The sequence below is a fragment of the Accipiter gentilis genome, chromosome 24 (genome assembly GCF_929443795.1).
Source record: "Accipiter gentilis chromosome 24, bAccGen1.1, whole genome shotgun sequence".
Lineage (NCBI taxonomy): Eukaryota > Metazoa > Chordata > Aves > Accipitriformes > Accipitridae > Astur > Astur gentilis.
Genome location: NC_064903.1, coordinates 8,138,811 through 8,164,326, shown reverse-complemented (window position 1 = coordinate 8,164,326; position 25,516 = coordinate 8,138,811). Strand labels below are relative to the sequence as shown.

At 40.3% G+C, this 25,516-nt stretch overlaps 1 protein-coding gene across 16 annotated transcripts in view; it reads right to left on the bottom strand.

Annotated features, from left to right (window-relative positions):
- The window catches only part of KIAA1210 (KIAA1210 ortholog), a 90,826-nt gene that overhangs the window by 14,955 nt on the left and 50,355 nt on the right, over positions 1-25,516 (bottom strand). For 8 of the 16 annotated variants that reach the window (XM_049828224.1, XM_049828218.1, XM_049828213.1 and 5 more), the window contains 6 exons: positions 23,816-25,417; positions 22,906-23,057; positions 22,106-22,211; positions 18,225-18,388; positions 8,347-8,429; positions 6,650-8,065 (listed from right to left, as the gene is read on the bottom strand). In XM_049828224.1, the coding sequence (XP_049684181.1) occupies positions 8,391-8,429; positions 18,225-18,388; positions 22,106-22,211; positions 22,906-23,057; positions 23,816-25,417 (2,063 nt within the window). In that variant the 3' untranslated portion in view covers positions 6,650-8,065; positions 8,347-8,390. Of the gene's footprint in view, positions 1-6,649; positions 8,066-8,345; positions 13,415-16,153; positions 18,389-20,904; positions 20,970-22,105; positions 22,212-22,905; positions 23,058-23,815; positions 25,418-25,516 lie in introns of those variants that run through there. The other 8 variants (XM_049828214.1, XM_049828216.1, XR_007509527.1 and 5 more) reach the window with 8 other exon arrangements.

Genomic DNA, 25,516 nt, shown 5'->3' with positions numbered 1-25,516 from the left:
CCACCTCCGGTATCAGAGATTGGCTTGCTGATCTCTTATGTAAGCTTGTTCAGGCCCTGTATTTATTTTAGAATCCAGGGCACAGGCTACGACTGTATATGGTAAGCCAACAACTAATTATGTCAAGAAGACTGCTGTTTTCTGTAACAAAATACATTTGCATTTGAGTAAAGGAAGTGTTTTGGTTTAAGTGCTTTTCCATCAGGAAATAGTAAATAGTCAAAACTGAAGGGAACATGTTGATTCAAACTATTCCTTTAAAGTCATGATTTTAGTTTTGAAAGCTTTAAGAATGGTTATAAAAAAGTGGTGTTTAGATGCAGTATAAAGCAGAGAAAATTTAAACCAAATATAGGATAGCAAATTATTTCCCAACTACTTGCTCACTGTGTTCTCATTTTATAACACTGTACCTACACAGATTTATTCAAATGATATTTGAAATATTCTAAAGTCATCTACACTTACATAATGCTTCATATTAAAATTATCATCCCAAACTGCTAATGATTTCTATCATGTAAAGCAGGTCAAGAGAAGCTACTTATTCCAGTCAGCCTTTGCTTCCCAGTATAGTTCCCTGCCACAGGAACCTGCGCTGACTTCACTGGGACTTGGATCAGGACTGTGGGCCATACCAAGTAAAGGGAAGGGTACGTCACACGATAGCTCCTGGCTGTTAACCTGCCGCAGCTTTGAAAAAGTTGCCATTCAGCTGTAACGTGCTTTTTATTTGGTGAATGAGGTGCCACAAAATCCTGGAACATCTCTTCACGTGCTGTGGTTCTCTGTATGACTGACTGAAAGGTATTGCAACAGGTTTATCTTCAACAGGTGTAGCTGACTTCTTAATTGAACGGTGATTTAGCCTCTGCTGCAGCAGTCATAGATTGGCTGGTTTTTACTCCCTACTACTCACAATCAGTAAGTAACAATGTAAGGTTATGTGATCTACCATCCTCTTGGCCACATGTGCAGATGAAGAAAGAACAGAAACGGCATTACTAAGCTATTGCAGGGCTAGAATGTAGTTCTAATTTTCTAACAGATTTTTATCAGCAGTCACTAATACCAAGTTCTCCAAAAACTACACAACGGAAGAACAGATTAAGTGGTGCTTACTAGTAAACAGTAATGTCATCAGGCCTTCTTTACCAGAAATGTTACGTTTTTAACTAACCAGATAAATCGTATATTGATACCAAAAATTAATATACGGAGGCTACCTGAAAAACAGAGCATTGACATAAAGAGCAAGATTTGCTACGAAGACTAGCCTTCAGCTGCCGTATACTGAACAATTTACATCTTATGATAGGATGGCTTTCAAGTTGTTAAAGCAGAAAAAATACTGGCTGAAAGAATCTATATAATGAAAGCCTGCACATGCTGTCAAGACGGGTTTTATGCCAGTGTAACATCTTTTGTTTCAGTAGATCTGCTCTTGATTTATAATGCCATAAATGAGAGGAGAATTAAGCTATTTATGTAAGTGACTTTATTTATATAACTGACTTATGCTGTATTATGTGATGGAAGAGAAAACCAAGCACATGCCTTTTTTGTGTTTTCTGTGAGCTCCAGAAAGATTTTGTAAGAGTGGTGCTAGTAATAGTTTTCTCTATGTGACATATTAGAAATTCAATCTCATCCACATGGAGGTTTTATCATGAGTAGAATACATGGTAATAGATGACACAATAATGTGGAAGAATTTTAGCAAGTCTGCAGACAGTCTAGAAAACGTGAATGCTGAACATCACAATTTAGACTGTAAGTTAGTTCAACAAAGCAATTGTTATTCAGGCTCTTCCTTGGATGAGTCAATGATTTGTACTGTGACTATTAGTACTGAATGTACCATCTAAAATTCATTTTGAAAGATTACTGAAGCATTAATGATTTAAAAGTGGATGCTACAAGTATTTTTTATCAATGAGAAGCCCAAGCACTATCGAGGCTAAAAAGCATACACAAGGATTTTCAACATAGCGGAATTAAGTTTTTTCACATGCTTTTACTTTGTTTTTTACTCCTTAGTGAATGATGACTATATAATATTTAGGAAATCAGGGTCAGTAGAGTAAATGTTTCTGTAGCAATTTGGCAGACACACCTTTCGTAACTCATAAAGTCACTACTGGAAAGGCACAACTGGGTCACAGAAGTGCATGGTGGGATGCTGCTTTCCAGTTATGCAACCAGGGTAACTAAAGGTTAGAGCAAGCACTTGAATAACGAGCTTTTTGCCAGAAAGAATAGAACAGAAAAACACAGTGTTTTTAAATGCTGGCTTCTGAGCAGCAGCCGCCTAACGTGTCTAGTTAGGAGTCATCAAACCGAAATAGAACCGGATGCGTCAGAACTTTGAAGAATGGCAGTTCAACATCCCAAAAGAAAAATACATCTGCTTGTATTCCAAAAGCAGATCCTACCGGTTCTCTCATTCCAATAGATGATACTAGAGCCATTTGCAGCATGCTGCTCAGCTTTTTCTCCCGGCCCACTGTAACTGGCTTTCTCGCTCATCTCTTGTCTTCTTACGTTCTCCATCATCCAGTAACACCTCCAACTTCAAGGAATTCCACAGTTTGCCTTTGTTCTCTTTCCTGCTTCTACATAAATGTTACTGGATTACTTCTAATAAATATAATTATTGCAGAATTCTTACCTAACTTCTGACAGAGGAAAGAAGAGAGAAAGGAGGTTTTGTTTCAACACTATAAAGACTTTCCAAGGTTTAGAGGGCTAGGATCATAGCCCAAGGGCACAAATTATGACATTAACTAACAAATAACTCCCATCAAGTTTGGGGATACTAGTTACAAAACCAGACACTATCGCAAAAAGACTAAATACAATGATGTTCTTTCAATCACAATTACACCTCCTGTTACAGCTGCACACCAGATAAATATATTAATCAAAATGACCTCATTTTAGGCATGCGTAGCAGTGTGTTATATAACCATGTTAAGTATGCTATTTTATTTCCCTCTTGCCAAGGAGAAATTGTGTTTGTCTTACAAGAGTTCCAAATAAGTCTGGTTATAAAGTGATGGGGAAAAGAACAGGAGGGAGAGACGAAAGTGAGAGAATTAATAAGCAAAATGACTCATTCCCTGAGTGCAGAGGTGATGTTGCACTCCGCTTAAATCTCAGTTGCTCTATAGGAAGCTAACGTTGTCACCAGCAGTCTCAGTATTCCTAACATGCCCAACATTTCTCAGGATGGGAAAACCAGATATATTACGAGGATGGAAACTACGTCTTTTCAGACCTCACCAGTTCACAGCATTCCTGTTTTGTTTTCAAAGCTGTTTGTGAAGGCTGCCTCCATAAACAAGGAGTTTGCAGAATCTCCTGCCACTCTTTTTGTTGCTCACTTCTTCGGTGAAAAGTGGCATTCAATTAATTCTTTTCTAGTGTTATTAATGATGCTTTAAGCAAGCTCAAAAGCACCCTTAAAAGTAGAATACATCCCCACACACTCATAACAAGGCTGAGACTTGTCTAGATTTATACTGCACTACAGAAAAAAAGGACCAAGAGGCGTACATTTTTGCAATGTAAGATCACTCAGCCAGAGAACTCTGATAAGTGCTGAAAATGTGAAAAACAAATGGCAGGGTATGCATTTCCCATTTGCTCAATACACACACATAAAAGAAACACTGTGTAGGCTTCACTGCAGCATACCAGTGCATCCAAAACTCAAAGGTTAGTTACATAAATGATAAGGCGTGGGCTTAAATGCTTCATTCAGCTTGTTAATTACTTGCTTTGTGGCCTGAGCCAATGTTCTGAAACAGGTTCATCCAATATTGTGTTGCTTCCTCTGAATTTTCATTTAGTGTATTAAGCTGAAGTGCTGGGAACAATTTGTTGCAATACCTAGGAAGAGTCTGTTTTCTTTTCAAGCAATTTACAGAACGAACTTACTCAGACTAATCCACAGATGCTCTTTAAATGTCCTCGTTATTTCAGAAAATTATGAAATTTAATTCTTAGAGCATTCTCATCAAATAAGGGAACTACTGGCTGCATAAACATGTATGTATTATTGGCGTATCTTTTGAGGGTTCCTTCTTTGCGTTCTTTTTAATCTACCCATCCAACGTGGGGAAATGAATGGTGATGTGTTAGAAAACTCTCAAAATAAAATACTTAGCATGTCTCTGGCAGAAAACTAGTAGAAGCTATGTTTTAATAGTAGATGGAAATATTTCCACCTTCAGTTCAGTTAACTGGGATACCTAGTTGATGAGTCAGTTTAATACCATGGCTATGAACAAGCCTTCATTATTGAACAGCCTATCCTAAAGACAGACAGACCACCTATCTATTTCGCAAGATGTGTAAGCAGAAATGGAGGTTTAGAATTCCTTATCTCTGTGGAAATAAATCTTATTGTATTTGGAGCAAACTGTAGTTTTACCATGAGATATCTCATCAAAATTGTACCTGGGAATCCCGTCTAAGATGCACTTCAAATTACAGAATTTGTTCTAAAAATAAAACTGCATAACTTGCCTTGTTTTCATCAGTGTACACTTGCAGACATCTTGATTTCTAACTAACTCAGACATGGGCTAAGCAACCTATTGAGACCTTAAATTTAACAGCTACAGTGAAGTGGAAGCAAACTGAATGCAAACATTTCAGAAGGTTTTGACTACCAGCATTTTAAGACTGTAATGAATATCCTTCAAACCTCACCTTTCTATTTCTACATGAAGGCTCTGTCTTTTTCCTCTATGATAAGGATGCCACTTAGAGATTTCTGAGTCACAAATGCAGATTAGCATTTGGATTTGAATTACAAGTCAAAAAAGGGAGGTTGACTGAAACAAAAATCTCATCTGGTCCATTATATGGACCAACTGCAAAATACAGATTGCAGCTGCAAATCTGGGCTGGAGCTATCTGGCAATATGCACTGCTGTGTGAAAGGTGATGAGATTGTCACATTGCCACTCTCCATATAACCTTCTTTCTACATTGTTCTCCAGATTTTTCAGGAATATTACTTCTGAGTTTGCTCATTCCCTTTGGTTCTGCATTTCATAGTCTCTACCCTACTTGTACTGGCTTGCTTTACTTTCCACATTTCGTTATTTCCTGCCCATGGGCCATATCATATCATATCACTTCATCAATATTTCATCAGAATGACTCCCTGCTGGAATCAGTATGGATTTCTGCTTAAAAATTGATACCGCAATATGGCCCCACATTTCTATCCTTATGCACCTGTTCCTCTTGAGTTACAATCCCTCTATGTCTTAATACTTCCATTCTTCATATTGCTCAGAACATCAGCGTATTCTTAACTATACTTAAACTATCAAATGAATACAATTTCTAAGTTAGAACATGTATAAAAATGCCTTTTCTGTTAGCAAGTGAGAATCGACGACGCTATTTAGCTGATTTCACTACACAGATCACTTTTGTCTTCAGGGTAAACATTGTTTCTTCAAATTGAAGATGAAAACTGCAATTAAATATAGGCCACAGATGTTCAGGATGCAGACGACAAAAATATAGGTTTCATAACTCGACAGTTATGCAACCAGTTGCTTTTCACATATTAAAATGAACATTTAATTTTATGCTCTTATTTGCCCTTAATCTAAACACAAATAAACCTATAAGGGGTCCTTAAAATGGTGAGACTTACAGAAAGATGTTCCTGATCTATTTTAATCACTGATAGTACTTTCCTCAAGTTGTTCATTGTTTTCTAATTTAAATTCAGATCCCAAATACTCAGACATCCAGTTCTCCATTGCATTAATGAGACACCTAAATAACTTTGAGGATATCAACCTTCATTTTGTTACAGATCTGGTAAAGGCAAGACTATTTTAAAATAAGGTCATTTTTTATATATATATATATATATACACACACACATATATATGTTATTTACCTTACCTACTGAATCTCATTTAAAGTGTCTACCCTGATAGTCAAAGTCCTCTCTGGGACTGGCTGCATGACACCCTGCAGCAGTGAAACTCTCATCTAATACAGCACAGTCATAGACGCAAGAGCCAAAATTTTTATAGCGGCTGAATCTAGACCATGGAATTTAATCCCTTAGCAGATAAAAATGATCAGGGGACTAAGCACTTTCTGTACTTACATAAAAATCCTTTTCTTCAACTTAGCTTCCCTCTAGTAAATCACACATACTAATTCTCTCACGCAAAAATAAAGAAACCATCCGAACAAGTTGTTCTGTTTGCTGACTGTAAATGGAGACAGAATGGAAAATGAGAGAATGTTCTTCTTACAACTGTTTATACTTTTAGCCTGGTTTTCTATGGAAGCTTCACTCACAATATGCTACTGCCTGTCCATCATCTCTGGTAAGTTTTGAACCAGGTGGCTGGTCACACACACACACACACGAGGCGGTGAACTTCCCGGTTCCTCTGGACTAGCTGCAACGTGGAGTGGACGGCACAAGGGATGGGGGGACAGATGCATTGTGAAATATGGAAGAGAAGGTACACAACTCTGTATGAGAGCAAACTTCTTCAGTTTCAGCATTCACAAAATTAACTTCTTAAATAGTCAGGAGACACTTGAATACTTTGGCAGTATGACCACAGTTCACAGAATGAGAAATACAGACTGAAAGGCTTGCTACGCCTTTAGTAGGTTTTTTTATTCTAAGGCCACAAAGCACTAACTTAATAATAAAAACAATAACAACCAAAAGCAGAATAGGAAGACAACAGGTTTGCCCAGAGTCAATAAAGGCAGTCATTCCCAAAACAAGTGATTTTTCATGATGAATGAGATAGGCCATGCAGATATCTCGATTTGTATTTTACATCACAATGTGAATATGCAGAACTGGTATGCTTTTATTTTTAAGCTAAAGAAGTTTAATTCAGACATGACACAGAGCCTCACAATACCATTTTGCAGCCATTTTAAAAGCAGAATTGCAATTTGGAGAATGCAGATAAGAAGAGATAAGAGCCTAAGATTTCTTAGAACAAAATGCATGTAAACATCTAGAAGAGCTCTTGACCCTCTTGCAATGCCTGAGGAACCGGAAAACTACACAAACAAGGCACTTAATAAACTTGAATTACAGCTGCTGGTATAAAAAACTAATGTGTGCGTCTGTTCATTCTGGGTCCCCACAGCCTTGCAAAGGCAGAATCAGCTGTTCCCAACCCCTGAAGAAAATCTTCATTAATCTCTTCTAAGAATCTGACACAAGTCAGTTGGGTTTGTCAGGTTCAGCCAAGCTGCATGAGTCGGGTCACACGAGTCAAGAATAGAGTTTTACTGGTAACTCAGAGAAAGACAGAGAGATGGTTGTTTTAAACCCCCTATAATAGCCCGTCTGAATCTGGCAGGCCAGTTCCTCTCCACAGCACAAAGCAAGCTTCTCACAGTTTCTAAATGAAGCACAAAGTCCTTAATGCAGTTACTAAATGAGAAGTGGCATCTCAGTGGGCTGCCTCAGTGGATTAATTTTAAATGCATAATTCAATATAGACCCACATAAACCTTTATGAATAGAAATAGAGGTTATATAAGCATGTCCTTACAGCATATACTGCAAATTTAAAGGCCAGTTTGAGTATAAATCAACTCTGTCTTTTATTAATATTTTCACTTTCCCATTGGTTCATTTCTCTAGCAAATGTGCTAATCAGATTACTTTCCCCACTCATACATTGAGATGCCTAAAATAAAATCAGCATTTCATTGCCAGAGACCAACTTTTTTCCTCAATCCTTTAAGAAAAGTTTACGTCGGGCTTGTTCTGTGGAGGCAGGTTGCATCAGTGATGGTTGAGCAAAGGCAGTGAATGCGAAACCTTCGTTTCATATTGGTCAAAGTTAAACATCCAAAAGTCCTGCATGGACCTGCACGTCTCACAAAGTCTTGTCTCACAAGAGCAGAAAAGCTGCTGGACAAGCTTCTACAGAAAGGCGGTGCTAGGAGGCGAATTTACATCCCTTTCATGTCCCGGGAAACATCCGTGGGCAAGTTTAACAAGGTACCAGGTAAGAGCAAAGTGGGACATCTCCTAAAAACAAGACAAAAGCTCAATGTCTACTCCTTGTCTTCTTTGGAGCCAAAACACACACACTCTTCAGGGAAACCAGAATGGAAACCAGCTTCCTATTTTCAGCCCTTCCTAGCTAGACAAAATTAGTCTGCCAGCTTTAGACACACAGGCACTTCACTACTTCTGCTACAATAAATGGTCACAGGTTCATCAGTTTGGCTATAATTTTTGTGCTTTAAGCATAGTTGTTAACTGATCAATTCAAAGACTTCAGAAAGCCAAAATGAATTAAGACCTACCTCAGAACTATTTTTCAAGTGGTAGATGAATCATTTCCCATAAATCAATTTCTTCCAAACCAATAATGGTATACTTCACTGCACTACGAAAAAAAATAAATAAAAAAGATTAGTTTGATGATCCCAGAAATACAAAGATAGTCATCTTTTTAGCCAGGGATTAACATTGCCTTCAAGCAAGGTAAATCCCTAGCCCACTGAATGCCATTTTGCAAAACAGATTGGCAGCTTCACCAGTTAAAAAATACGTCTAAATTGTTACTACAATTTATTATTAAACATAATCAGATTAATTAAAGTCAGAATGTCAGGCTTGGGCTATTAATACAAATATTTATGATTACATGTTGATAGCAGCAGCTATTCTGCTATTAGGCTGTACATTAACAGACTGAGTCCAAAACGAACACGGTTTATAAGAGCTAGAAAATGGCATGGGTTTAAAAACAAAAAAAATCCACCAAATATCCCCAAGCTTTGAGAGCGTTCAGATCCCAATCTGGACCAGAGCAGCGCATCTGAATTACAGTTCCACAACACACAGAACCAAAACCTTAATCATATACTTGCTGAACTCCGGACAACTTTATGTCTAGCTCAAAATGTAGCTCTCTATCTTGGGTCCACCATCAATGTAAACATAAATTAAGAACATTCTGTGAATGACTGTGGAAATGCCTACACTGTGTTTTGCAGGGAGATGCAAGTTTGCTCTGCCTTCTCTCAGAGTCAGGCGGACGTCAGTCGGTTCTAACCGAAAAGCCATTACGCCACAGGCACTGCGTTACACCAGTAATACTGTACAACAGATGACACGTGGTGGCACCCAGTCTGGTGCCAACTCACATCCCCACAGCTTTGAACGTGAACCAAGTTAGCTATGGTCCGCCTGTGAATTCTCCCACTTTGTGAAAGTTCAGTGGAAGAAATGTCTGCAGTGACATCGAGGAACTCAAAGAAGCCAATAAAATACTATTTTTAGTAAGAAACAGCTATCAATTACAAGTCAAGTTCTGAAAGGGCTACCTAGGAAACACATATTTATTCAAGCATTTTTCACTGTAGACTATCAGACAGTGTGAATTTGGGGCAATTTCCCCCAACTTCAGCACAGTTCAGGCATAGCCAGGAGGAGACTTGACCCCAAGCTATTTACTGAGATTTATTTTTGAGCAATGCAGAAACAAAAAGGCCCAATTATAATCTTATTTAGACCAAACTAATTCCACTGGCTTTAGTAGATTTGTTCCTGACTGACAGAGCTGTTCCCAAGATCTGAAAGAAAGCCCAAAGCGCCACTTAGCACTGAAATCCTTCTTGTTATTTCGCATCTCTTTGGAAAATTGCATAAAGTCTGTTGTTGTTTAAGTCACTCCCTGAAAGAAAAAAGTCTTCGATTGCAATACTGTGGTTACAGACCCATGCTGTTAATAAAAACAAATGCAAAAGTCTAGCAAAACTATCAGTTCTGTCTGGAAAATTGTTGGCTTTATCTGCCCGGTCAACACAAAAGTGTGCGCGCACGCTTCCGAAATTCCCGTTATCAAGCACAGTGAGAAGACTGACAAGCTGCCTGTCCAAGGCAAAAAACCCCAGACGTTCCAGCAACTCTGACTCTGGACACCACCGGCATTGCTGGCTCAACCTCTTTCCCATGGTAAAAGCTATGAGAAATTCATTTTGAAGACCAGGTTATTATGCAACGGCCTTGGCTACATCAGCACAGCCAGGGAAACACTAGGGGAGAGTATATAAATGTCAAGGCTCTGCGCCTGCGAGACGGCAGCAGCCTGCAGCGTGCCTGCAGGGAGCCAAGCCACTGATCTCAGCCGGGCACAGGCGCTGCCACCCTCCCGCAGCAGCAGAGCTCAAGGCTGGCTCAGACTCTGGTACGCACAGCACAGCCCCAGCGCGGGGCTGGACGTGCCAACCCCCTGGTTCACCCCACTGCACCCAAGCCAGGTTTCGGCACTGCTGGCCAGGGCAGAGGAGGTGAAGCAGGGGGGGGAACAGGTTCTGGCTTACCTGAAGTCTCCACAGAGGAGTCGAGGCTTCCCACTGCTCCATCCCAGCTCCCCCTGCTATGTCACTAGCTTTCCAGGGATACAAACTGTCTTTCTAAAGGAGTGGCATCCTCTAAAAGTGAATGAGTCATGGCAGTACGTCTCTTATCGTCTCATTTTTGAGCCGCTGCCTTCAGAGGAGAAATCCATAAGAAAAAGGATGGAACAAGATATAAACCAGCATTACCAAATTACATACCCACCCAATTCCAGTCAATTCCAGTGACTTTGGTGAAGTTGCAAATGAGACTGTCGCTACATGTGAACTGAAACTATTGGGCCAAATCAGTGGCATGCAGTCATAAGGCCACCTGTGCTGCAGGAAACCCACTGAACTAAATTAATTAAACATACTATGAGAGACACCAGAGATCATATCTGGGCAACGACTGGCAGCAGCTCACTCACGAGAGTCCCTAAACTGAAGCTGCACCAATATTTCTCTTGATGTATTGCAGTAGGGAGCTTCTGTCTGAAAGTAAAGCAAAACGTACTGTAGAGCAGGGTGCCTGTTGGCACAGATGCCAGAACGCTGCATTGAGCAGCTACTCTTCGTCTGGATTTCAAAGACTCTCAGAAGTGACTTATCAAACTTGGCTTTAGGGGAGATGCATTTGCTTGGAACTTCGGACTGATGCCATGAGATCCTTCAGGGAACACCAACTGGGGGTGCATTACCCAGGAGTAAGTGAAGACCTTCACACCCAGCGACTCTAAGCCAAACACATCTCCTCGAGGTGTTAGGCTGATGACAGCCCCAAAGCCATACCAACCTGGTTACCAGACCTGGATTCCCAGGAGTGAGTGGTAACACCCAACTTTTCCCCCATCCAAGGGTGGTTGGACTCCAGATTGCAACGTTACACTTTGTCACAACAGCCCATGCCATTTTAACCCCCAAGCTGTATTGCTTGAATTTGCATGACATGATTGACTACCAAAAAAATAACATTTTTCTGAAAGATTTTGTTCCATCTTGCTTAAACATCTCTTAAAAGGGGCCAAATCCAATTTCCACTGTGGCCAGTCAACAACAGGACTAGACCTGTAGTCTACCTTTCAACAGGCCACACATGGTCAGTACAAGCCTCAGCCCATACTGATCCATGCTAGAGTGCTTTGCAGAATTTGGGCTTTAGTAGCAAGTCATGCTCTGAAACTATTAAATAAATAGCAAGTAAAAAGTGATGTTGATTCTTCTAGCATTTTACATGCAATGTACGTATTCGCAGTTATTATTCTACCACAATATGTAGTACTTCTCACAGCCAAAGTTCTTGTTTTATAAACAATGTAAAGTAAGGAGACAGTTATTTTTATAAGGGATCATACCATTAAGAATGCCTATGTAATAAATTGTCCTGTCAAAATGGGGAAAAAACCAACCCCAAAACATAATATGAGGCTCTATTCTGATTTCCTTTCATACAAGTACAGATCAGGTCACTCATCTTTGGGTAAAACTCCCTTTACCAATGAAATACTCTACTAAAACAGATATATATTCCTCCTCTTTGAAATATGTATGAATCAGGATCCAAACTGAGTAAACGCCTCCTGTCTTTAAAACACAGCTCTAGTTTAATGTAGTTATATCCCAAGTTGTACATCTAGCTGTGTCAGAAAAGTCACTTTTATTTACTCCTGTATGAATAAAACATACTTCCATAGCTCACAAAGTCCAATGAAATTATTTCATCCCACACGCACAACTAGTAAAATGCTGCACCTTTGGGGGGCACATCACCCCTCCATTGCTTCTCAGTGACTGTCACTTTACTCCATTTGCCCACGTCACCAATGACATAGGTATTTAGCACAGCAGGAACAACGCACTCGCTAGGAGCCAGCCAGCAACATCTTCTCCTGCTTTGTTAGCTCTCAACGGTGCCGATGACATCATTAGGGAAGTCTGCTGCATGTAATTTAAACGCTATGGAAACACAACACAGCCCTAGGACTTCGACCCTTTCCCATACATTGCTGCAGTTGCTACAAAGAACTTATTGTGTAACTTGGAAAAACTTACCTCAATGCCACAGAAACATATTCCTGAGCAATGCGGAAAGCTTCTAATTTTAAAGCAATCAACCTCACCCTTCTGTGTTGGAAAAATACCTGTGAATCAAAACTAATTTGCAGCCAGAATAGTATAATGGGAAAAAATGTAATGAAGTATTAGCTTAACAAAGTAGGCTAGGGTGAACTTTGAACAAGGCAGCATTGCCAGTATTGATACATATGTGATCTCGGATTTGTCAGCTTTTCATCAGATTTCTGTAAAATATGGCTGACTACAAAACAGGTTAAGTAACCAGGGGTTTTGAACCCACAAATGAAAAGTAAGAATGCTTAGAGAGAGAAGCTATGGTTTTTTTAACAGAACTATTCTGAGGCAGATAGAAGAAAGGCTGGAACAAGAGTTTCAGGTACCAAAAAACCTTTTCCATTTAGGTTATTTATGTCAATCAATCCCTTCTTGCTGCCTTTTCATTTCTACATCATACAAAATTATATCTATTAAATACTCCACACCTCAGCCATTTTCATTCTTGTTTAGTGACTAACTTGGTTTATAGATCAGTCAAAGAATTGACAGTTAATAATCCTATTTAAATAATCTGCCTCTAGATCTTTCTTCTTTTAACTGCCTCTAAAAAATAAACAGCTGTTGAAATAGCTTATTTTAAAATCTCTCCTAGCACAATAAGAATAATAATAGCATCTCACATTTTCCACAGTCAATAATCTGCCCCTCAAGTCAGGTGAAGCTGCTAAACTTTGGCTTCGCTCACTTCTGAGAACCTGCATTTTTAACACACAGATTATACAGCAGTTCCATTTAAAGTGCTGCACTGCTGTGGATTTGACCAGCAAGTCACAACATGCTTTGATTTGCAGTGCAATCAAGGTACTCACCTGCTTAATGTGGTTCAGAATAAGGAATGAGGTCAGGTAACAAAGCGTTACCTCTCCTGGACCACATAAAGTGGGAAATGTACGGACTGCATCGGATGAAAGAAGAAAAAAAAAAAAGTTGTGGATGGCAGTGAGCATCTTTGATGTATTTCCATTCATTTACAAGAACATATGAAGTTCTGCTTCCCCATGTGCAGAGAGAAGAGACGCATGAAGAGCTTCACTACTTAAAGGCCCCTTCCAATACCTTTGCTTGGGCTTAGACACAACCCACTATGGAAAAGTAATCTGAATTGTAGCTTCCCACTCTAAGCTTTTTGTTTCTCAGCTTGAACTGTCATTCTTCCCTAGTCATTCACCTTCACCCAGCCATGCCCCTTCATCCATCCAGCTGGAAATACCTGAGCAACCTTTTGTTCTGGGAAGACGCATGGGTTTGTGTTCCAAGTTCAGAATTCACAGTTTATTTCACCTGCCTACTTCCATAAAAGACATTAAAAAACATTTTCAATGAAAACCAGAGTTTTCACTCAACCTCTGCACCAAGAACAAACCCAGACCATAACAACAATAGCCTGTAACAAATATTGATGCTTTGGGTGCAATATTTCCTGACAACATAGAAGACACAGAACGCAACAACTACAGCAAGCAAGAAATCAAGATCAGAATCCTAAACAGGTGCTCAGATTCCCCAAATATGAGACGTTCCACATCATTATTACTAACATTTTGGTGACGGTTGATGAGACAATTTTGTCAAATCTTATAACCAGGATAAATCTCTAACAAAATCATAAGTAGGCTAACACACACTAGAGGAAAAGACAGAGCGATATGTTTGCCTTATTTATTAGGCTGCTAATCACATCTCTCATTACCGGTATCCTTCAGATCTATCACCTTCCAGTAGCAGCTCTAAGGACAAAGTGTCTTCACAGGCTAATATCTTTCCTGTATTGATCTCAAAAGCACTTAACAGAGCAGGTGGCACAAACTCAGGAATTACAGCTTTTCTAAGCTGAGAACTTCTCCTGTAATACTTCAAAACAAACTGCATTTAATATTTTAGACTACGGCACTGAAAAAGACATAATGTAATCCTGGTTAGGGGGCCCCTCTCTATCCAAACTTTCTAACATGAAAAGGGCTAGTGTTTAGTGTTTTCAATATGGTTAGTCTTTCCTCATTATTCTAAGACTTTCCTTCTGAGTATGGTAATTGAAATGAGTATTGGTTCCTCAGTTATATCTGAATTTTAGAATTTGTTCTTTGGGTATCTTTAAGGAGATGTGTATACAAGATTCTCATAATAGAAGTGTTGTCGGAGTTGTGCTAGAGCAGAATTGTGTAGCTTTGGAAATTTTTGAGTCTTTTTCCCTCATTTAAACTGACTCATTCCCTCTTGTCCACAAACCCACTTAATTACCAGCTGGATGATAACATAACAGATTCTCTTTTGGCCCAAGTCTTTACAGCTCACTGTCACAGCAAAAGGAATCTCCATAATCTACAGCTAGGTGCTTGCCAAGTTGCTGTTTGTCTCTCTAACCTCCTCCGTAAAACCATCAGATTCTACACCTGGCTGGGACGAAGATCAACCTCCAGCCAGGCAGCTGCTGTTCTAACCAGCAGCACTAAAATGCCAAACTGCAATGATCTTCTGGGACACGTTCACGTATCTTCCTGCATGGCCTCACTGCAGGACTGAACTCACCATGTAATCCACCTCTCCCCATCGTCGTCACCAATTCTCAGGGGCTTCTTGTAACAACAAGGTAAAGTTTTTTTCCCCACACATTATAGCTCCAAAACCTCCATCAGATCGCAAATAGAAACAGACCTCTCTTTCAGAGAGACCTCTCTGCATTAATGGAATAATGCGTAATTCTCTGCATTAATGAAAGCCTCCGGTCTCCTTGCTGTAATAGCGCACGTATAAATGCATACTGAAATCTGCTTTCTGTAACACCGAGAACCCTTCCGCGCTCCTGGGGGATGGCACTAGCACCCTCTGCTGTCACACAGCAGCACCAAGGCCAGCTGAAACCCCACTCACCGTGTTGTGCACAGGGAATTTCAGGGACAGCTTTGTACATCCTCCACTAAAGATCCTGAGCCATAAAACCTCACAGTGACATTCTGCCATGAACTCTGCACTTCAAGACAGCTTATTTTCAAAGCCAGTGACTATGTCTAGAAATAATCACCCAAAATGAGCTTATTAGATTAGTTATTTGCACTGATCGAACACCTAGAAGCTACACTAGAACGACAGGAAATCAAAGCCATGCTAACAGAGCTACCAGCTTCTACAAATGCATCAATACATCACTGATATTTCAATGTTTATCTTAAAACTCCATCTTCTAAAGTCTTGTGATGACATGAGGCTCAGTTTTGATTTTTTCTCTACATGCTTTTTTTCTCATGGTTGCAGAGAGAAACTTGAAAACATTGATTTCAGAAATCCAGAAGGCAAGTAAATTTCAAATGTAACATCACATGATTCTCACGCGTTCTTTTTTAAAGCAACCCCAAAATGTCTTACAGCAGCTGACTAGCAATACCAAAACACTTTCAAATGAGTATTTACAGGGCTTCCTGCGACCACAAGTGCTAGCTTGCAAGCCAACCCTGTACTGAAAGAAGCAATAACTCCAGAACAAAAGGAGAGCCATCAGCTCTCTGGTGATGTTTTCAACTTTTAAATAGCTAGATTTAGAAAAGTCCATTAGTCTGACCAGCTGTGGTGATCAGTCCTAGGGCACATAAAATCATCTCAAAACAAGATCTATGCAGTATATCCACATATAGAGTCTATATTGACCAAAGACCTCTTTTTATTTTTCCTTAATGAATGAAGGCCATCTACCACTCTCCTTTTCCCAGGAATTATATCATCGTCACTGGCAACAGCATTTAATTGTAAACCAAATACGGGAATGGAATACAAAAGGGGTTTCATCAAGACAAGGATTACAAAAACTTATATACATACCAAACATAAAAGACAGAAACAATATTAAGATCAAAAGCAAACACTGGGAAAGAGAGATTATAGTATAATTTGCAGTACTTTGGGTGAAGTATCACAATCCACACTAATAAAAAGAGAAGAGAGCTTGCTGAGTATAGAAATGCACATATTTTACACAGGGTCATTAAGCTTGTGATGGGATGGCAGCCGTATAAAACTTCAGGAATCAAAGCTGAGTGTGTTCATTTACATTACGCTCAAAAGTTTCAGAGAAATACAAGTGTTTCAGTTCTTTGTAAGAGAAGATATGCTTCCTAAAATAGAGAAAACCAAGCAGTAAAATAAGCATGGATTGATTACCAAGCCAATGTGAAACTCTTACTCTGTCTGGTGTTAGTACAAAATAAACAGCATCTATAGCCTCAGTGAGCCTACTTGGGTGAGTAAGTTTTCACCTATATAGAAAAAAAAAATCACAGTCTAGCTCCTAATTAATACTGCTTTCAAATTGCAAGAGCTACATATAAAATTCAGGCCAAGACTGGAAGATTAAAGTCTTGCTTGAGCTGATCTGAAACCAAATTTTTTGTTTTGCAGTTAAACCTATCAATAGATAAAATTTTCCTTAAAAATACCTACCAACTTCCCAGCTAAAAACTGGGAACTGAACTCCATCAGCCAAGTCAGCCTTCAAATTTTGCACTGACTGTAAACAAAAACTACATAAATGTGCAATGCTGCAAAAACTGAAAAGGACCAGTAAGTGCCACTGCCACGTAAGCCACTAACATAATTTTACAAAGCTTCTTTTTCAAATGTCTGCTTCCTTTAAAGTCAATAGCAAAACTTCTGTCAACTTAAGCGACTGCAAGGCCAGGTCCTGAGAGAATAATCCTTTTCCAGCTGCACATTCTTAGACTGATGTTGAGTTACTGGCTAAAGACTGATGAGGCAAGGAGGAAAGCAGATGCCCCTTTTATCACTAATATTAAATACAACTGACTAGATACACATCCACATGAATATGGAGAGTAGAGTGGCATTTGTTGAAAACAAGATGCCACCTTCTAGGTAGCAAATAGTTCCCGTCCCCAACACGCTCTTTAAGAGAGACAATTGGCTGAGGAATCTCACAAAAAATAAATCACTATTTGCCATAATTAAAGGACTTTGGTTTTGGTAGAATGCCCAAATTATCCCAGATTTCCAAAGGTGTAGCCAAAAGCAGAGTATAGGCTAGAGTGTGGTGGTTTTCCAGTGCATGGGAGAGAACAGGTATGTGGCCCTGGGCCATTCCAGTGGGCATCAATGGGCAAAGCACAAGACCCACAGCATTGTGACTTCAAACCACCCCAAAGCAAGAATTACTCCAACTCACAATGCTGTTTTGATCTTATAGCTATCACAAAACAGATCCATGAACAATCAGAAGCAAAGTCAGATTGCCCGACCCAGAGCATTAGACAAAGAAGTGTGATGACATCAATGCCCATGAGTCATGATGTGTCAGTGCCCAGTATTATATCTATTTTATAGCATACATTAATTTCTTAGCCAAAGCCACATTGCACAAAATACTGTATGGTCTACGGAATCTTTAAAAACATGTTTTGCAAGGGAAATGTTTCAAAAGGCTGAAGCACGTCTTCTTAGAACATCACTGTCAGATGTGTAAGGATATAACAAATTGACCAAGTTTTCCTAGTATTTGGTAGTAGGAAATGCTCAGCTTCCTAATACTTGAAATTAAGCCTATGATGGCATTTCTTCATTGTGTATTTACATACAACAGTCTGATCAGAAATTTTAAGGCTCTTATTTCTCAAAAAAATTGTCACAGTAAAGAAGGGATTAAATGGAGTTAACGCAGCTATTGGCAATACAAAGAAAGATGCTTATGTCATTTGCTATTGTACAATCTGGGGCATTTCACTCCATGCTTTGGCTTTCTTCTTGGCCAGGGATAGCCACGGTGGTTCAGCAGAGCTGCATGGTGTCATTGGCAGATTAGAGGAGTGTCTTGCTTCCTTTTCAACAGCAGGAATCACAGATGCTTCCTGAGCAATAGGTCCAACTTTACCTGCCAACAACAAGATATCCATCACTCATCAGAAGGCTAGAGAGTTAAAACCTCAGTTTCTGCCAATATTTCCTTCTCTCTAAAGCAATTGTTCTACAGCCCAGAATGTTTATGACTCAAAAATAAGTCAGAGGAATTATTAAACTGGGTATCGCTAGCACTATCTGGTCCAGCTACAACAATGGCAAGGACTAGCTGTTGCAATGGAAAAATAGATACTAAGCTGCCAGTGAATAATCTGCCCGTAAAAGAATCTTCTCCTCAGTCCCAACAGCAAGTGTCTAAGCCCTGATAAATGAAGAAGTTATTCAAAATTCTTCAAGCGTGTGGAGACTATAGCCCCAGGTAGTTTTATAATTCATATTCTTGGCTAACTCATTTCTTAATCTTTTCAAACTCTTAATTTCCACGACAGTGCACAGCAAGGTGTTCCACAGGCTTATTCTGCTCTGTGAGTGCAAGAGAATCTAGGAATAAGACTCCTGAGTATGCAGGAAAATGGAAACAAAATATCTGCAGGGCAAGGATCACCCCAGGCTTGCTGTGGGGTTAAAAGTAACTGGTATATGTTTTTCAACACTGAGAAGTATTAAAGATTTTTTTTCAGTCTTCACTGCCAGCACAAATATTGCTTCAGCAATATTACTAAATACCAGGTAGGGATTAAACCAGTGCTTTATGTTCTTGGACGTGTAAGCCAAGAAGGTGGGATTCTGGTGGGGGCTAAGTGTTCCTGTCCATGAAGCCTGACACAAGCCTGTCATCCTCACAAAGGATGGAGGAATACAGATAACAATCTCTGTATGGCTTTCAGTTACTATTTAGAAAAGGCCTCTTCCATCCATCTTGTTTGAAAATTTTCAAGATTAATGTCTTCAGACAGACAGCCTGGAATGGGGCTTCACAGAATACAGCTCTGAACAGAGGCAGCTCTCTCATTTCTCAAGACGTGGTTCACAAGTCTTTCAACATCATGCTCTCTCCATCCATTTCAACCCAGGCAGTATCTCATTTCTGTGTGTAAGTCACACTGAGAAAATTCAATTTTTTTCTCACACTTGATTACTCTGTGCGTGGCATGTGGCAGGCATGATGAGGCTGCTGTGCTCCAGCACAAGAACAGAGACCACATGGGGACATGAGCAATGTTAAATACAAAAAGCTTGAGCTTGCTTGCACTGAAATCAATGGAAAATGTTCATCAGCTCCATCAGTCATACCCCTGAGCAAAGCCAAAGAAGTTCCCTATCTCTACTCAGGAGGTCTCTGGTCTTTTACAAATCCTGGCTCATTGGTAGTTCTTACAGGAGGCAAGCTATAATTAGGAACACTGGAGGAAGTATACCATCCATTAAAAACAGGCTGCAGCTCTACATATACAGCAAATTTTTCAGAAGTATCTAAGGTGACGTATGCATTTAAGTGTTACTGAAATTTTTATTTTGGAAATGAATTTCCACATTTTAGGAGACTTCCTTCTTTGTAATAAGCAAAAGTGGGTCTCAAGCCCTTTGCATGCTCCCAACAGCACAAGGGAAAACAAAACCCAAAACCAGCAGCTCATGCCTATTTGAGGGAACATAGGCTTTGGGACAAACCTTACCATGCTTAGGGTGAAGTGGGAGAGAGAAGAGGCAAGCTAAGTAATCTTCCCTTTGTTATGACATGGGCTGCCACGCAGCAGTAACAAAACAGTCACACACAGTAAAGTAAGGATCTGATTTCTTGGAATTCTATTCCAAACTTAGCTGACTGAGCTATCCTGGCTCTTGCTGTTGTGTGCAGGATGTATGCATTGCACAGAAAACCTCAACCATCCATGAAGAAAACTGCTAACAGTTAACATAAGCCAAAAAGCATGATCCAAATTAATAACTCCTCTGGATATTAAATCTACATCCTTTCCATGACCAGCATCTTCAACTAGACAAACTGCTGGCTGTGCTAATGGGAACCAAATCAGAGGAGAGTTTACATTTGGGATTCCCAATTTCCTACTCATGTGCTGACAGTGCTGAACATTTCCTAAACAATAGGGCATGGTTTTCTGAGCAGTAGAGGAGTAGCGTTTTCCTTAAACATCAGTACTGGTCAGAGCTCTTTGTGATATTCAAGGAATGGGAGACTAGAATACGCCTATAAATGCTATTGCTGGAGGGGGGAAACAGTCATTGGATGCCAGGAAACTAGGCTAATTCTTGGGAAGACATGATGCAGAAAAATTTGTAATTCTGCTGCAAAGACCACAAGTGGTGTAAGTTCTAGTAAACAAGTAGCAGAGTACTTTATGGAGTTCTGAATTTTGACTGAAGGCTGCTGGGCTTCCAAGGTTTAGATGATTCAACACACAGAAATCCAGACTGTTTGTGCCAACCTTTCAAAGGAAGACCTTCTAATCTAAGCAAAAATCTTGGCCTGTTTACATTTCATCTCTCATTTTGCACCTAAAACCAGAAGACAAAGCTGTCCTGTAACAGAATCCTTTTTAAAAACTATTGTATTTTAATCACACACACACAGTTAGGCTGGCAACTGACATCAGACCCTCTGTGTTGGTGCACATCCTCAGCTGGTCAGCTACCTGTAGTAAAGGAGAAAGCTTATTTTGTAGGACCTATAGATTAAAAAATGGGTAACAGCTCTATAAACAACTACTACAGGGAGCAGGCACAGAGACATCCCCTAGTATCTCTAATATAACAATTCTAGATGCTGGTGGATTATAAGGGGAAAGTGGCCAGGTGCATGCACTCTCTCTAGACAGCATCTCTTGCTGACAGTGTCAGCAACAGGAACCTGGAACGGAAAGGCCACTGCTCTCACACGGTGGGGCATTTCTTATCTTCTTAGGCAGTATCTGAAATCAATAGCTTTCAGCTAGCACAATATGCTTTTACAGCTGAAGAACTGGCTTATCTATATCTAGCTGGATCATGCCTCTGAGGTTTGGCACCACACTGAGTAAGCAGGGAGGGATAAGTTGCAGCCCAGCAGTAGCCTTGGAAGAGGTATGTGAGTCACGATGTCTGAGTCACACTCTTCCCCTGCATCTTTCTCAGAGAGAATCACAGCTAACAGGGCAGGAGAGGGGCCACCGAGCCTTTGTGTTCACCTGAGGGTGGAACTGACTCTACCTAAATTATTCTTGATACATGTTTATCTATTAAACACATCCAGCAATGGAAGCTGCACACACTCTGTAAGCAACCTATGCTATTCTGCACTTCGCCACTCTTTTTGTTAGAATTTCCTAATGTCTAAGCTAAACCTCCCCTGATGCATTTTAGGCTTATACAGGGCATAAAGACTAGTCTTGTCCTCTGCAGCAAATTAAGTTGTCTTCTCTAGACTAAACAACTCCACTCCAATCAGTATTTCCTGGCTGACTGGAGATCTAGAAGACCTGACCTTTTTTGCTGCTCTCTTCTGGACACTCTCCAACTTCAACTGCTATTCTTTAGTACTGACCTTTGCCAGCAATAAATCACCATACTGTTTATATGCCATTCCATGAACCGGCAGTGGAGATAAAAGTTCCTCACTTGCTTTCTCTGCTGAGTGATACAATGACTTATACACAACCTATAGTCTGAACAGGTCTTACATAAAGTCTGCTGTTTATCAAAAAGGTAGATGTCTCTCCCCGTTACCTGCCACCCATACCACTTACTGGTGTAAACTGTAGCCACCATGTAAAGATGTAAAGAAAGAGAATACCTGCAGCAGCAGACACACTGGTCTTCATTTGCATTTTCTTGTCCTGAGAGCTCAAGCTGGAAGGCATATTCTTCTTCAGTATGTTCTCACTAGCATAGATCCCTTGCTACAAAACGAGGAGAGGAGAGAAGGAAAGAATGCAACTAAGAAACCTGCTAGCCACTGGCACACATAAAGCTCACCCTGGCAACACCTCTAAGCCTGACTGTGGAAATGCAGCAAAAGCCAGACAAGGATGGTTGGGGACATCCTGTGGGAGGAAGGGAGAAGGCAAGAAGGAAGACAGCTGCTGCAAATACAGGGTTACTTCACATGCAGGCAAGTTACCCTCCCTCTTATGGATGGGGAATTGAAGAACTTGTCCAAGCTGCACAAGAAACTTGTGCAAGAGTCAGCGGAAAAGCCAAATGTTCCGTATGCAGTCTCCAGACCAGGACAGTGAATGCAGCCTGTAGGTCACTAACAGTGAGGAAGCTAGTGCAACTCAGAGCAGCTCTTGGGCTACAGAAATACATTCTGGGCAATGGGCAAGCTCTGAAAAAGTTCAGGTTTGAGTAGTGAAAAGGGACATATAGGAGGATCCAGCTCTAAAACTAATGACTGTGACAGTATAGTCACACGTGTTTGGTCACATGTACCAGTTGTCTGTCTCAATACGTTTTAGAGGCTAGTCCTGAAAACCTCTCTTTGAGTAGTGCTCATAACGTGCCTCCCAAGAAGATGATACTGAACAGTTTGCAAAGGTAGCCATGTAATCTGGTGCAGGATTCACACCCATAGAACGTTACTTGGTACTCTACCTCCTCTTGATCCACTTTGGTCAAAGCTTTGTCTTCAGCTTTATGTTCTTTGGCAAGAGGGTGGTCCTGGAAACCCTTTTGTTTTAGTTTTGCCATGGAGACCCAAGCTGGTTCAGAGGAAGCAGTTTCCAAATGCAGAGAGGAGACTTTTTCTACAAAAGAAGCATTTTTGAAGTAAAGAAGGGATTTAGGTCAAGTCAGCCTAAAGCTAGTGTTTTGTGTTTTAAATCCTTCAGCATCTGTAATACCCTTTGAACACTGGGGAGATAAAATTACCTTCCCTGATGATTTTGTCCTTGGCAGTAACTGTTTTTCTATTTATTCTGGAGTTTTTGACCTGACTCTGCTTCCGTTTAAGTCAATGGCAGAACTCCCACTGAGATCATTGTGAACCGGATTTTGCCTCTGAAACAACATCCTTACGTTGCAGATTAAATGAGCATGATAACCATTATTTTTTCATGTAGGCAGTAAAATACAGGCTGCCTTTTCACTTTTTAAATATTTTAAATTAAGTGATTGTAGAAAAAAATAATCACACCTAATGCAACTCCTATTTAAGGTTTGAGCTGCTGCAATCTGGAAAATTAACTACAAAACAGCAGCAAGTTTTAAAAAGCCGTGTTAATATTCCAACTATATGCACAAGTAGGTTGTACCAGAAAAGTTTCAGAGGCCCTTAAGCTATTACTCTGTTGTTATTCTTGCTGGAACACACCCCTCGTTAAGATAAACCAAGAATTCTCTTGACTGGCCAAATCATCAAGCCAATTAAATTATGGTGCTGACGAACTCAAGGCTGAATTCGAGCCTCGTCAAGAGGATTTTTATCTTTTGTTTGCCACTCTGCCAAGGTTCTTACACAACCACTGTTTTCTACAATGTTTAGATAAAAATGCAGCATAAATACCTGAAGGCTTATGACCATTTTGCTTCTTGGCCACTTCTTCTGGTCTTGTCTTGGGAGAATTTTTGTCTTGTAGGAGATCTGTTTTTTTAACAAATGATTTTGTGCTGATAGGAAGGCCTGGAGGTGGCTTCCCGGTGCCCACCGATTTCTGATCCTCCTTGACTGAAGCAGAAGAAGAAGCAGTGGGAACAGCAGAGGGAATCAGCTTTGGAGACTCAGCACGGCTTTCACTCTGGTATTTTAGTAAAGAAGATGTTCTCCTTAGTCTGACCCCAAACGGGTTTTCAACATTTTGTGCTTCATGGTCAGCCCACTCCATAGAAGAATTCAAATGCAAATCACTGTCCCTACAATCTCGATCAAATCTATCTGAGTTGGTTTTTGCTGATTCCTGGGTGACTGCCTCAAAATGTGTGTGTTCTTTTGTCATTCCTTCAAACAATTCTGGTCTTATAGGGGACGTTGGAGAACTTCTGGTGTAGGAATCTTCCTTTGAATTTGAACCTCCTGAGAGAGATCTTTGCCATGCTGGTGCAATGGTAAATCTGACTGGTTTAGCAGAAGCAGTCTTCAGTGGACTTTTTACATTTACATCTGAAGATTGGCCATCTTCCACTGTTTTTCTGTGAGAAGCTGTACTGCTTATCTGGTACTCCTTACTGTCATCATCGGAAGAGATATTACTCTTCAAGCCAGCCAAACTTGAAGAGGCAAGACAGCCAATGGAAAGTCTTTCAGAATTGTATGATGTGTTGGCCTGTTGACTGCGTTGGTTACCCTTCGAAACAGAAAGAGTTTCTGCTTTAAGACATACTTCCAATTTACTGGGAGGTAGCATGCAACCTGCTTCCAAGACCAATGCAGCAGTGTCTATTTTTTTTTCTGCATTGCCTTTGGATGACTGAAATTCTGTTATTGCACAAGTTTCTTTGTCATTTCTTGTTACTGAACTGTTTTCAGCCTTCAAAACAGCCACTGTCTTGATGTCAGAAGATGACTCTGAATCAGCTACCACAACCTGTGAAGTGCTTGGTGCAGTATCTGAGACAGCGTGGTTGAAAAGATTCTCAGTAGTAACCAAGCAGGCTTCTACTTTGCCAGCAAACAGTGGATCCCCCTTTTCCTGGTCCTTGATGTTTGGGTCCACAGAATTTACTGAGGACCTTTGTGCAACATCTGCCAATATATTTATGCCCTCTGTTTCCACACCGTTGCTAAACAAGTCAGCTGCTAGTATGTCTGGAAACACAACAGCTTCTCCTTCAATTTGTTGCAATTTTGGAAGTGCAGATACTTCAGCATTGGTATTTTGTTGATGTAATTTCAATGCCTCAGCAGATTCATCTGAACAGCATGACACTTGTGCACTGTGGTGTTCCTCCAGGTTCACTGGAGAAGGCTCAGGTCTCAGAAGGGGTGCAGCTGCTTTATCGTGATGGTCCCTGCCTGAAAGGCATGCATCCTCTTGCAGCAAAGCACAAGAGTCTTCTGCCACAAGTGTGGAATCACGACAGTCACAGACAGCATCAGTGGGACTTTTTACACCTGGCGTCTCCTTAGAACTGCCTTCCTTTGCACAATATCCCACCTGGGCTGATAATCCTATATTAAACAGAGGAGAAGAGTGTGCGCTTAAGGGTTACAATTCAAGCACCGTCTGTATCAGTAATTCATTCCAGATAGTGCAGTCATTTAGCATGA